General features: G+C 38.3%; 1 protein-coding gene across 5 annotated transcripts in view; it reads left to right on the top strand.

Moving 5' to 3' along the window:
• The window catches only part of Ylpm1 (YLP motif containing 1), a 73264-nt gene that overhangs the window by 44310 nt on the left and 15232 nt on the right, over positions 1-13722 (top strand). For 4 of the 5 annotated variants that reach the window (XM_048362327.1, XM_048362328.1, XM_048362330.1 and 1 more), the window contains 10 exons: positions 3065-3485; positions 3796-3888; positions 4100-4292; positions 4679-4797; positions 6354-6508; positions 9564-9626; positions 9870-9989; positions 10219-10395; positions 10483-10566; positions 10976-11059. In XM_048362327.1, coding sequence (XP_048218284.1) covers positions 3065-3485; positions 3796-3888; positions 4100-4292; positions 4679-4797; positions 6354-6508; positions 9564-9626; positions 9870-9989; positions 10219-10395; positions 10483-10566; positions 10976-11059 — 1509 coding nt within the window. Of the gene's footprint in view, positions 1-3064; positions 3486-3795; positions 3889-4099; positions 4293-4678; positions 4798-6353; positions 6509-9563; positions 9627-9869; positions 9990-10218; positions 10396-10482; positions 10567-10975; positions 11158-11266; positions 11376-13722 lie in introns of those variants that run through there. The other variant, XR_007213197.1, reaches the window with a different exon arrangement.

The following is a 13722-nucleotide window of genomic DNA, read 5'->3' on the forward strand; positions in this document are numbered from 1 at the left end:
GAAAAGAAAAGAAAAAAAAATGTACAAGTTGGCTCCTGGTGGCTCATGCCTGTAATCCTAGCTACTCAGGAGGCTGAGATCTGGGATCATTGCTCAAAGCCAACCTGGGCAGGAAAGTCCATGAGATTCTTTTCTCTAATTAGCCACCAGAAAACCAGAAGGAGAGCTGTGGCTCAAAGTGGTAGAACGCTAGCCTTGAGCAAAAAAGCTTAGGGACAGCACCTAAGCCCTGAGTTCAAGCCCTACAACCAACAAAAAAAAAGTAATTCTAGATACTCAGGAGGTTGAAAACTGAACATGAAGGTTCAAAGCCACCCAGACAGGAAAGTCCAAGAGATTCTTACTTTGAAAACCAATCAGCAAAAACCTAGAAATGGAGCTGTGCCTCAAGTGGCAGAGCATCACCCACCTTGAGTGAAAAGGTTAAGGGATAGCGGATAGCACCCCTGAGTTCAAGCCCTATTACTGACACCAAAAAAAAAAGAATATTCAAGTCCTTCCTTACTAGCTGTTTTGAAAATATTCCATTAATAGTTGTCATCTAGGCCTGGAGACATTGCACCTATCAAAGTACATACAAAAAAATTATTACCATAGTTATCCTGCTGCGTCAGAAGATTAGAAATTCCCACTATCCAGCTACATGTCCCCTGTACCTGTCAACCATCTTCTTTTTTTTAACCATTTTCTTACTACTACTCTTCACCCCCCTCATTTTCTTCCCACACCCTTCCCAGGCTGTAGTTTTTTTAAATCTGAAATGTGTAGCAGAATGGCATCCACAGAAATTGAGTGAGTTTGGAATGGGCCTATGATATTTGACTCTAAAGTCAGAGAAGAGAGTACATGCCATACCTTCTTGGAAGGGATGATAGTGTTAAATTCATCCCCCCCCCCCCCCGTTTTTTATTTTGTTTTGTTTTGATGTTACTATGGGGGCTTGAACTCAAGGCTCAAGTGCTTTCCTTTTGATGCTCAGAGATAGTGCTCTACCAATTCAGCCAAAGCACCAATTCTTGCTTTTTAGTGGCTAATTGGAGATAAGAGTCTCAAAGAACTACCTGCCTGGGCCAGCTTTAGACTATGATTATCAAATCTCAGCTTCCTGAGTAGCTAGAATTATACACATGAGCCACTGGTGTCCAGCTCTACCTCCCACCCCCTTTTTAAATTTGTTACCATAGACTTTCCATTTTATATGTACTATCCAATGATTTTAAAACTAAATTCACTAAACCACATGTTACTATAATCCAGTTTTATATTTTATTCCAATAAGATCTTTGTGCAAGTTTATTTTTGTGTCAGTTTATTTTTATTCCCCATCCCTGGCAACTTTCTTTTCTTTTCTTTCTTTCTTTCTTTTTTTTTTTTTTGCCAGTCCTGGGCCCTGAACTTAGGACCTGAGCACTGTCTCTGGCTTCTTTTTGCTCAAGGCTAGCACTCTGCCACTTGAGCCACAGTGCCACCTCTGGCCTTTTCTGTTTGTTTTGTACTGAGGAATCGAACACAGGGCTTCATGCATGCTGGGCAAGCCCTATACCAACTAAGTCACTTTCCCAGCCCTCTTTCAGTGTTTTTATTGAACTTGCTTTCAAGTTCCTCCATGTCATACCATCAATCAGTATATTTTCTTTTTATTGCTGAATAATATCCATTGTATGGACATACCATATTCTGTTTATGCATTCACCAGTAGATTGACACAGTGCTGCTGTATTTGTGTGCCAGTCTTTGAATGAACATATATTTTTTGTTTTTCTGGGATAGATATCAAGGAATATCATATTTAACTACTTCTTAAGAAACTGGAGAACTATCTTCCAAAGAAGTGGCACCATTTTTCATATTTCCTTTCACAGTCTGAGATAATCTTTTTGAAAAAAATTTTAAGGGGCTGGGACTATGACCTAGTGGTAGAGTTGCTTGCATCACACTGGTGAAGCCCTGGGTTCGATTCCTCAGCATCACATGTATAGAAGAATCCAGAAGTGGTGCTGTGGCTCAAGTGGTAGAGTGCTAGCCTTGAACAAAAAGAAGCCAGGGACAGTGCTCAGGCCCTGAGTTCAAGCCCCAGGACTGGCAAAAAAAAAATTTAATTATTACAAAGGTGATATAAAGAGTACATTTCTTTTTGGACAGTGTCACCCCTTCCCTTGCTCTCTCCCAGCTTTTCCCTCCCATACCCACCCACAAGTTGTATATTTCATTTTCAACATAGTGTCTAGTTAAAAGTACTACTGCTACATTCTTTTGAGATATCGTCATCACCATTGGTTTTGTCTCTTTTGTTAATTATTGCCATTCTGATTAGTATGAAATGGAATCTCATTGTGGTTTTCGGTTTTTTGTTTTTTGGGTTTTTTTTGGCCAGTCTTGGGGCTTGGACTCAGGGCCTGAGCACTGTCCCTGGCTTCTTTTTGCTCAAGGATAACACTCTGCCACTTGAGCCACAGCGACACTTCTGGCCATTTTCTGTATATGTGGTGCTGGGGAATTGAACCCAGGGCCTCATGTATACGAGGCAAGCACTCTTGCCACTAGGCCATATCCCCAGCCCCTCGTTTGTTTGTTTTTAATGATTAATGATGTTGACAGCATCTTTTCATGTGCATCTTGGTCACTTATATGCTTTCTTTGAAGAAATGTCAATCTTTTGCCCTTACATATTTTTATATGTCTTATTATTGAGTTATGCATTGTATATGTTCTGAACTCAACTTAGTTAGAATATTTTAGTGTATTTTCTCCTGTATCATTTGTCTTTACGTTTTTCCATTGATGTCTTTTTTGCCAGTACTGAACCTAAAACTCGAGGCCTGCACACTGTGGTTCCTTAGTTTTTTTGCTCAAGGCTGTGATTACTCAGCCTCGTGAGCAGGTAGGATTACAACTCTAAGCTACTGGTTACCTGGCCTATTGGTGTCTTTTAAATCACAAAAATTTAAAGTTTGAATGAGTCTAATTTATTAATTTTTTAATGAATTGATAATCAGATTTCAATTTCCATTGACCTGTGACAATGTGATAGTATGCTTGCTAAGCAATATACTCTCTTCTCTAGCCTCCAGGGTCTTATAGACCACCCCTTCCTATGGGTAAGCCACCAGGTTCAATTGTAAGACCATCTGTTCCACCAGCAAGATCATCTATTCCTATGACTAGGCCACCTGTGCCTATACCTCCACCTCTGCCTCCTCCTCCTCCCCCGCCGCCTCCTCCTCCAATCATGAAGCCACCACCATCAGCTGTGGAACAGGAGCGCTGGGATGAAGATTCTTTCTATGGGCTCTGGGATACAAATGACGAACAAGGACTAAATTCAGAATTTAAGTCAGACACTGCACCAATTCCATCTGCTCCAGTATTACCACCTCCACCTGTTCACTCTTCCATTCCCCCTCCAGGCCCAATGCCTATGGGTATGCCACCAATGTCCAAACCGCCACCAGTACAGCAGACAGTTGATTACGGTCATGGTCGGGGTGAGTAATAACAATGAACTTGTATTTGGAGTTGTACAGGAATTGGTTCTTTATAGAGGTTTTTGTTGTTTGCTTGCTTTTAAAAGATAAGGTCTCACTATTGTAGCCTAAGCTGGGCTGCAGGTTTACAACTCACATTATGTAGCCCAGATTGACCTTGAACTCCTGATCCTCCTACCTCAGCATCTTGAGTGCTAGGATTATAGTCATGTGCTACCATGTCTAGCTTCTACAATATAACTAACTTGAGCTTTGGTTTTCTTAAGGTTCTCTATTACAACTATATTTTATTTCTGGTTTTATTTATCAGATATGTCCACTAATAAAGTTGAACAAATACCATATGGAGAAAGAATAACTCTACGCCCAGATCCACTACCTGAAAGATCAAACTTTGAGACAGGTAGGATTCCCAGAGAGATGAGTATTTTTAAACTTTAATTTTATGGCCTATTAATGATTTTTCCTTCTAGTGAGATTATCTATGCCTTCCTTTGAAATAGCTAAAAGACCCCTAAATTGAATTTTAGGATCTTAATGTTATTAGATTTGTACTTTTTTTGCTTATATTTCTGAGCATGGACATAAATTTTACTTTTGTATTGTTTTCATAGAGCATATAGGCCAACGTGATCGCTATGATAGAGACAGAGATCGTGAACCCTACTTTGATCGTCAGAGTAATATCATAGCAGATCATCGAGATTTTAAAAGAGATCGAGAGCCACATAGAGATCGAGACCGAGATCGTATTATTGACTATGAACGAGATCGATTTGATAGAGAACGCCGCCCCCGAGATGATAGGTAGGCTATGGAAAAGTACCTTTGCTGGGTATGTGCATATAGTTTCAGCAAAAGTCAGTTTATCAACAGGAAATTTAGTAAATGATATATTCTCATGTACATATGTAATTAAAGAAAAAAGATAAATTCTGTAAGATTCTAGGAAAGGACACGTTTGTGTCATTTTTACTTTGTATTCCAAAAAATTAAGTGGGAAATGGAACATATTCATAAAGGGAAGACATTATAGAGAAAATATTTATTTTTGCAGTTGATGAGTTTTTTAGATACGTTCATGAAAGGGAGAGCTAAAGTACAAAACGGAATCAAAATATAAATATTGACTGTGGAGTGGATTGGGCAGATCATGGTGTTGTCGGTAAAGCATTTCCTTTTATATCTTCTAGGACTCAATCATATCGAGATAAAAAAGACCATTCTTCATCTAGAAGAGGGGGATTTGACAGGCCATCTTATGACCGGAAGTCTGAACGACCACCCTACGAAGGCCCATCTATGTTTGGAGGTAGAATAGTGCCTTATTAACTATGAATGTTGAGAATATCAACAATGGGAAATGCTTTCTGTATAACTATGGATTTAAGCAATCAGTAAAATAGGCTTGATTTTTCTCAGCATTATAAAAAATGGTGTAATTAGGACTGTTTTTGCTCACTCTCCCTTGTTATTCTTGCTACTTGGGAAGTTGATGTCATTGGGATCAAGGTTTAAGGCCAGTGTGGGCAGAAAAGGTCTTGAGATGCCTTTTCCATGAAGATCTGTCACAATGGCAAGTACCTGTTATCTTAGCTACCAGGATAGGTTACCTAACATAGATGAGTTTTGCCTAGGCACATACTTGGGCAGGAAGTGAGACCTTTATCTCAGAAACTATCAGTAGGGCCGGCTGGCTACTGGTAGCTGAAGCCTGTTATCCTAGCTACTCAGGAGGCTGAGATCTGAGAAAAGCAGTTTGAAGCCAGCCCAGGCAGGAAAGTTTGAGACTCATGCTCAGAACACTCAGGCCCTGAGTTCAAATCCCAGTAGTGGCAGAAACATACAAAACTACCAGAAGGAAAATAGGGCTGGCTCAATAATCAGAGCACCTGCCTAGCAAGCTTGAGGACCAAAGTTCAAACTCCAGTACTACCAAAAAAAAAAAGTGTGTGTGTGTGTATGTGTGGTGATTTCATAAAAGATACTTTAATTGTTAAAGAAAAATTGTAACAAAATAATTTCTAATCTCACCACAGTACTACTATTGCAATTTTGTGTATTTTTTTTTTATGGCATTTGAACTCAGGGCCTCACATTTGAGGCAAGTGCTCTACCTCTTAAGGCCATGAACATAGTTTGACTTTTTCATATTTCCTCTTTTTCTCTCCTCATACCTATTTATAAAGTTATAATCAAGGTATAAATACAGGAAAGTTTTTATTTTTGTTTTTGTTTTTGCCTTTCTAGGTAGGATTAAACCCAGGGCCTTGTATATAATAGGCAACAGCTGAGTTACATAACCAACCCTAAAGATAGTTTCTGTTGTGCTTGCTCTGTTTGAATTACACCAGACATGTCTTTCCATTTGTATTAGTGATCCTGTGACATTTCATTGAATAAATAAAATATAAGACCTTTATTGTTGGACATGTGATCTGCTTTTAGCTTTCCACTACCATAAATTACACTTGAACTAGAAACTTCTACCTATTCGTTCCTAAACTTTCCAAATTTATTCCTGTAAATTCCTGATGATCTGGTTCTTAAACTGAAAAACAGAATTATAGAACTCAATACCAGTCATGCTTGAGATTGTCCAGCAAAGAATTTTCTTCTTCTTCTGTATCCTGCCAGTTATTTTGTTGATGAACTTTTCCTACATCAAATATACATAAGGATGAATTCAGTATTTTGCACAAGCACAATGTCCTTTCTTCCTGATAAATACCTAAATCCTTCTGCTTTCTTGATTTCAGTAAATTTATATTATTACTGTAAACTTTCTTTAAACTTAAAAGCCAGTTGTGATCAGGGTAAGATAATGGCCATGTAAATAGTGAGTTTATTCAACTGCTGGGATTCTAGGAGAACGGAGAACTTACCCAGAGGAACGAATGCCCCTGCCAGCCCCATCGCTAAGCCACCAGCCACCTCCAGCACCACGGGTGGAGAAGAAGCCTGAATCAAAGAATGTGGATGATATTTTGAAACCACCAGGCCGAGAGAGCAGACCTGAAAGAGTAAGTCCTATAGAATTGATTCGTTTTCTTGCACATCCAAAGATAGATCTTTTTAATATGCTGAATAGATTTTCTTTACTTGTCTGCAACATAGGAATCAAATCAGATTCAAGGCATCTTATCATCTCTAAATTACCATACAGTCTCACGAGCTACATAAAACCATCTTTAAGTTAAGTTAGAGCTTAGTTTCTTGGCAAAAGAGACATTGGAAACTTTAAAAACAGCTCAGGAAGGCTTAATTAATTGCATTTTGAAAGGAGGAAAAGCATATTTCATTTTTTGGTGTGTTGAACAAAAAGGGACAGTAAAGAGACATTACATTTATTTACTAGTGAGTTCCAAATGTATATATTACCTTATATTGCAGAAGTTAAGACTTACATTTGAATAAACTAACACTGGAGACTTAAGCCAGATATTTGATTGTGTATATGTAGAATTAATAGTTTATTTTAGTCCTTTTTAATTTTTTTGCTTACTATTAATGTGTAACTGCAACTACTCCATCTTCCCTGTAGTGATTGTTAGTAGTAACCCGCCCCCTTATCTGTGGTCTCACTTTCTTCAGTTCTCCTTAACCAAAATCAAAAGTGACCCTGAAATGGAAAATTCCAGAAATAAACAATTTATAACTTTAAATTGTGCTTTTCTGAGTAGCAAGAGGAAATCTTACTATTCAGGAGATAGATGATTCAGGAAGGAAATCTTCCCTTTGTTCAGCATATCCACAGTCTACATACTCCCCACCTATTGGTCACTTAGTAGCTTTCTTGGTTATCAGATTGACTGTCATGGTGTTGAAGTACTTATATGAAGAGTTTGTTACATAAGGTTTCAGGCATCTGCTAGGGCTCCCTGAAATGAATCCGCAGTAGGTAATGCAGTACTACTTTATAGTCTTTAAGCACCTCTTTACAGTCCAGTCAGTATCTTTGAATAGAATGTCACCTGTAGACAACTTATAGCTGAATCATTCATATGTAATGTTACTTGGTTGTTGTTTTTGTTGTTGATGATGTTTTTATGTGCCTGTTGTGGCTGCATGGACTCTGGGACTGGGCACCGTCCCTGAACTTTTGTGCTCAAGCCTAGCACTCTACCACATGAGCCACAGCTTCACTCTTGGCTTTATATGGTTAATTGGAAATAAGCATTTAATGGACTTTCCTTCCCAGGCTGATTTCGAACTCTGATCCTCAGATATCAGCCTCCTGAGTAGCTAGGATTACAGGAGTGAGCCATCAGCATGTACAGCTTAATGTTACTTATTAATGATAGAAATACAATTCATTTTCACTTATTTGTCTTATATTATGTAATATTACTGAGCTTTAACTTACAAGCTTTTCAGTGCCTTCTTAGGATTTTCTGTTTATAAAATTATACCATACCATCTGCAAATACAGTTTTAGTTATTCCTGTCTAAGCTAGATGGCTAATGTTTGTTTTTCTTAAACCTGTAGTACAATATGGAGTACATGTGGCAAGGTTGGACAGCCTCACCTTGGTCCTTCCTTTCCCTTCCCTTCCTTTCCCTTCCTTCCCTCTTCCTTCCCCTCTTCCTTCCCCTCTTCCTTCCCCTCTTCCTTCCTCTCTTCCTTCCTCCCTTCTTTCCTTCCTTCCTTTCTTCTTGTTGAATAGGAGAAGTTTATTTGAAGGTGAAAGAAAGTGGCAAAACTCTCCATCTGGAGACTGGACAGGACTAAAGAGGAGTCCCCTCACCTTGTTTCTGATCTCAGAAAACACCCATTCTTTTACCACTAAGGTTGATGTTAGCTGTGGATCTTTCCTTCTTTGGGGTGGGGGGCAGTCCTGGGCCCTGAACTCAGGGCCTGAGCACTGTCCCTGGCTTCCTTTTTTTTTTTGCCAGTCCTGGGCCTTGGACTCAGGGCCTGAGCACTGTCCCTGGCTTGGCTTCTTCCCGCTCAAGGCTAGCACTCTGCCACCTGAGCCACAGCGCCCCTTCTGGCCGTTTTCCATATATGTGGTGCTGGGGAATCGAACCGAGAGCTTCAGGTGTAGGAGGCAAGCACTCTTGCCACTAGGCCATATTCCCAGCCCTCTGGCTTCCTTTTGCTCAAGGCAGCACTCTGCCACTTGAGCCACAGTGCCACTTCTGGCCGTTTTCTGTATATGTGGTGCTGGGGAATTGAACCCAGGGCCTCATGTATACAAGGCAAGCTCTCTTGCCACTAGGCCATATCCCCAGCCCACAAGCTGTGGATCTTTCAATGATGTATTTTACCAGGTTAAGGAAGGCTTCTTCTGTTCCTCGCTCAGTGTTTTTGTATATGAAGGATGTTGGATTTTGGTAGAGTGCATGCCTTGAGCAAAAAAGCTCAGAAACAGTACCCAGACCCTGAATTCAAACCCCAGGATTGGAATTAATTCTTTAAATATTTGATAGAATTCAGTGATAAAGCTGTCTGGGCCTGATTCTTTTTCTGAGGGTACCTTTTTAAAAAATTACTACTTTAGTTTCTGCTTGTCTAAATCTGTTGGCATTGTCCATTTCTTTTCTTTGTCTTTTTTTGGTACTGGGGATTGAACCTAGAGATGTTGCCCTTGCTAGGCAAGTGCTTTGCCACTAATCTATATCCCAGCCCTGTCTATTTCTTTTTGAGTCAGTTTTAGTTGTCTCTGACTTCTAGAAATTGTCCATTTCATCCAAGTTATCTTATTTGTTGGTATATAATTGCCCACAGTATTCATTTCTAGTGAAATGATAATTCTGTAAAATCTGTAGTAATGCCCATCTTTCATTTCTGAATGTAATAATTTGATCTGTCTTTAATCTCAGTCTCCCAAATAGCTAAAATTACAGGCATGGGCCACCAGTGCTAGAATCCAATTTCTGTTTTGATTTCTTCTTTAACCTATTGATTAATTTCCACTAATTTCTATTATTGTAGTCAGATAACATTTTGCATTATGTCTATTCATTCAAATGTATTAAGGTTTGTTTCATGCACTATCATGAATGATAAGTCCTTGTTAATAAGATCTCATTGAAAAAAGATCTCTGAGTGATTTTTCTCCCATTGTATTTCAGATTGTTGTTATTATGAGAGGATTGCCTGGCAGTGGAAAAACACATGTTGCAAAACTTATTCGGGTGAGTAAGGGAAAGCCAATAAATCAGTTACTTGTATTAGTGAGCAGTGTGTTATTGATGTAGATGTCTCGCACTTGACCTATTTAATGGCCCATGGATCCACAGTAGATGTTGTCCCATATAAACTTTCGATCAGTTTAAACAAATATTGTTACTTCTACTTGTCTTGAAATCACCGTCATGTTATTTAGCCACAAGAAGGAACTTTGTGAATATTCATTAATTTGTTTTGACCATTCTTAGGATAAGGAGGTAGAGTTTGGAGGACCTGCACCCAGAGTTTTAAGCCTAGATGATTACTTTATCACTGAAGTAGAAAAAGAAGAAAAAGATCCAGATTCTGGAAAGAAAGTAAAAAAGAAGGTATGGGATATTTCTGAATGTGATTCACTAATAGTATTCAAAGGATAACATATTCAGAAAAAGGTGAAGCTTTTGGGAAGACTTCTCTGCTTTCTGAACATAAGCTTTGGTACTTAGGTCTGAAGGAAAGACTGCAAGATCATACCAATGCAGATACTAACCAGGCGAAAGATTAAGAATGATTCTTTACATTTGCTAATCCTAGATCTCTTTATGGGGCTCATCTTAGGTAATGGAATATGAATATGAAGCAGAAATGGAAGAGACTTACCGCACCAGCATGTTCAAAACTTTCAAAAAGACTCTGGATGATGGCTTTTTCCCCTTCATCATTCTGGATGCTATCAATGACAGAGTTAGACATTTTGACCAGTTTTGGAGTGCAGCAAAAACCAAGGGATTTGAGGTACAGCCTTAAAAGAACATTTAAAAGCCTTGTGTTAGCATATAAGTTTTCTATTTCTTTGTCTAATCATTACTAATTGTTGCTTAGGTATATTTGGCTGAAATGAGTGCTGATAACCAGACTTGTGGCAAAAGGAATATTCATGGAAGAAAGCTTAAAGAAATTAATAAGGTGATTTTCAGAAATAGAATGATAGAGTACCCTAAACTTAAAATGTTTTCAGTCTCAGCACTGTTACCTGCAAATTCTTTTTTAGGAGTGGAGGGATGGATGCATATAGGTTTAAACTGGGGCCTCTTACTTTCTAGGCAAGTGCTTCAAGCCTCCTCCTTTTTTCCCCTTTTATTATATATATTGTTGTATTTCCATCTATTATATATACATTGTTGTATTTCCATAGAGAAAGCTCTTGTTTATCCCCTTTGGTTTCAGAATGTTTTTTCTACCTACTGTAGTAAATATTAAATATTTCTTTTCCTTTGTATGTAAGAACTGACCTATTATACATATCTCGGATGCCTACTTGATCTTTATTTGAGTACTTTCCAGGGATAACTTGACTTCTTAAATTTCACAACAGATGGCTGATCACTGGGAAACTGCACCTCGTCACATGATGCGTTTAGATATTCGTTCTTTGCTACAAGATGCTGCTATTGAAGAGGTGAGTGGGTGTGCACCTTTGGCTCAAAAGCAGTTTAAATAACACTTTGCTCCTGCTTTTACTTTTAAAAAGTTTAAATCTACAGAAATCATATGAACATGGGCTGGGATGTAGCTCAGTGGCAAAGCGCTTGCCTAGCAAGTGCAATGTCCTGGGTTCGATCCCCAGTACAAAAAAAAGAAAAGACAAAAAAAAAATCATATGAACAGTAAAGAAAACCTCTATATATGTTTAGAACTATCTCCTAAGAATAAACACATTCTCTTAGAAAAGCAGGAAATTTAACATTGAAAAAATATTAAGTAAAATAATGCCCCGAATTATAAAGTTCTTGAATTATCTTATATATAGTTTTCTCCCATTTTCCCCTCCCATCCCTGCCCTCAAGTTGTTACATAGTTCGATTTTTACATAATGTCTATTGAATATAGTGATTGCATTTGCTTATCCTTCCTCCCACCAATTGTGTGCCCCTCCATTATCCTTCCCCTAAACTATATTTTCACGTCCTGGTGTTCATTTGTTGTTCAGAGGAGTTGCACTATTGGGCTCCTCCCCTAAGTATACCATCCTTTAGTCAATTGGTTGTATGTATATGCATAAAACCCTGTATATGTTACCATGTATGTTTGTATTTTAGATCTAGCTTCCACATACAAGAGAAAACATATGCCGTTTATCTCTCTGAGCCTGAATTTCTTAAAGTAATTTCTCTAGGTCTGTCCATTTCCCTGCAAATGACATATTCTTTCTGATTGATGGGTAAAATTCCGTTGTTTATATGTTGCACATTTTTCTTAATCCGTTCATCTATTATAGGCCATCTTTGGTATTTCTGTTACTTGGCTATTGTGAATAATGCAGCAGTGAACACAGATGTGCAAATATCTTTACTGTATCCTGACTTGTAATATTCTGGATGGATACCCAAGAATGGTATTGCTGGATAATAGGGTAGTTCTATGTTTAGTTTTTGGAGGAATCGCCAAACCGCCTTCCAAAGCAGTTGTACTAGTTCACATTCCCACCAACAGAGTAATAAGGCTCCTTGTCCTCTGCATCTTTGTCAGCATTTGTTATTACTTATGTTCTCAATGATGGTCAATCTTACTGGGGTGAGATGGCATCTCAGTTTTGTTCTGTTTTGCATTTTCTTGTGGCCAGGAATGTTGAACATCTCCTTCTGTCTTCTGAGAAGTCTCTATTTAGCTCCTTTACCCACTTATTAGTTGGGTTATTGACATTTGTTTTAGCAGGTGGGATTAGTTTCTTGAGCTTCTTGTATATTCTGGATATTAGGCCCAGATGTGTAGCTGGTAAAGGTCTTCTCCCAGTCTTTTTGGCTTAGTATATATCTGTAATAACTATATCTTTTTTTTTTTTTGGCTTAGTAACTATATCCTTTGCTTTGCAGAAACTTTGGTTTGATGTAATCTCATTTGTCAAGTCTCTGTTCAATTTGCTGAATCCCTGGAACTCTACTCAGAAAGTTTCTGCCTAACAGAGGTTCTGTTAGGATATGCTGTAATTTTCATTGGTTTGCAGGAACTTTTTGATTTTCCTTTTTTTCTTTAGTGACCCAGCTGTCATTTAGCAGTGTGTTATTCGGTTTTTTATGTGTTTGAATATTTTCTGTAGTTTCTGTTGAGTGCTAGTTTGATTTTATTGTTATCAGATAGAATACTGAGGGTTAGTCTCCTTTTGCTGGCTTCTTCTGCTTCCTAAACCATCAGCTCTGTTTATATTTTGCAAATAAATACAAGTGAATTATAATCACTGTATTAACAGTAGCAATATTTTTTATTTTTTATTATCTTACTCAAATTATACAGAATTTCATATGTTTACAGTGTATTCCAAACAATCGCATCCCCCCTTATTACTCTTCATTCCCCTTTTCCACACTTTCTAAAACAGTTTCAATAGATTTCTTTGCCCTATTTTTTTTTTTTTTTTTTGGCCAGTCCTGGGCCTTGGACTCAGGGCCTGAGCACTGTCCCTGGCTTCTTTTTGCTCAAGGCTAGCGCTCTGCCACTTGAGTCACAGCGCCACTTCTGGCCATTTTCTGTATATGTGGTGCTGGGGAATCGAACCCGGGGCTTCAAGTATATGAGGCAAGCGCTCTTGCCACTAGGCCATATCCCCAGCCCCTCATTGCCCTATTTTTGTGGTTGCAAAGCACATCACTTTCTTCGCTCCTCATTTTTCAACAGCTTTCATTGAGGTTCTTTATGCTGTTTTCATATATACTTACAAACAGTTTTGAGTGGAGGGACTGTGTGACTTTATAATTCTTTCCCTCTAGGTTTTCTAAATTCTCTAGAATACAAAATTTAGTATTTTAGTACATCCCAAAGTCAAACTACCCAAAATATATTTCATCTAAACCTGTTCCTCTTGTAGTACTCTAATTTTTCAATTGGAACTACCAGTCAATAGTTGATTTCAACAGTTGGTGGAACCATTGGTCAAATAAGTTGTCTCTAACTCTTGACTGTCCTTCCTATCATGATTCAATCCTGTCCCTCTACCACTCATCAGTTAAAAATCTTGTCATTTTTAACTTATAGCTACTTCTCAGATCCATGTATTCTAATCTCACTTCTTTGAGTCAGAGTCTTAAAAATACAGTCTTCCTGCCTCCGCCTCCTGAGTGCTGGATT

This window comes from Perognathus longimembris, chromosome 14 (assembly GCF_023159225.1).
Source record: "Perognathus longimembris pacificus isolate PPM17 chromosome 14, ASM2315922v1, whole genome shotgun sequence".
NCBI classification, from domain to species: Eukaryota; Metazoa; Chordata; class Mammalia; order Rodentia; family Heteromyidae; genus Perognathus; species Perognathus longimembris.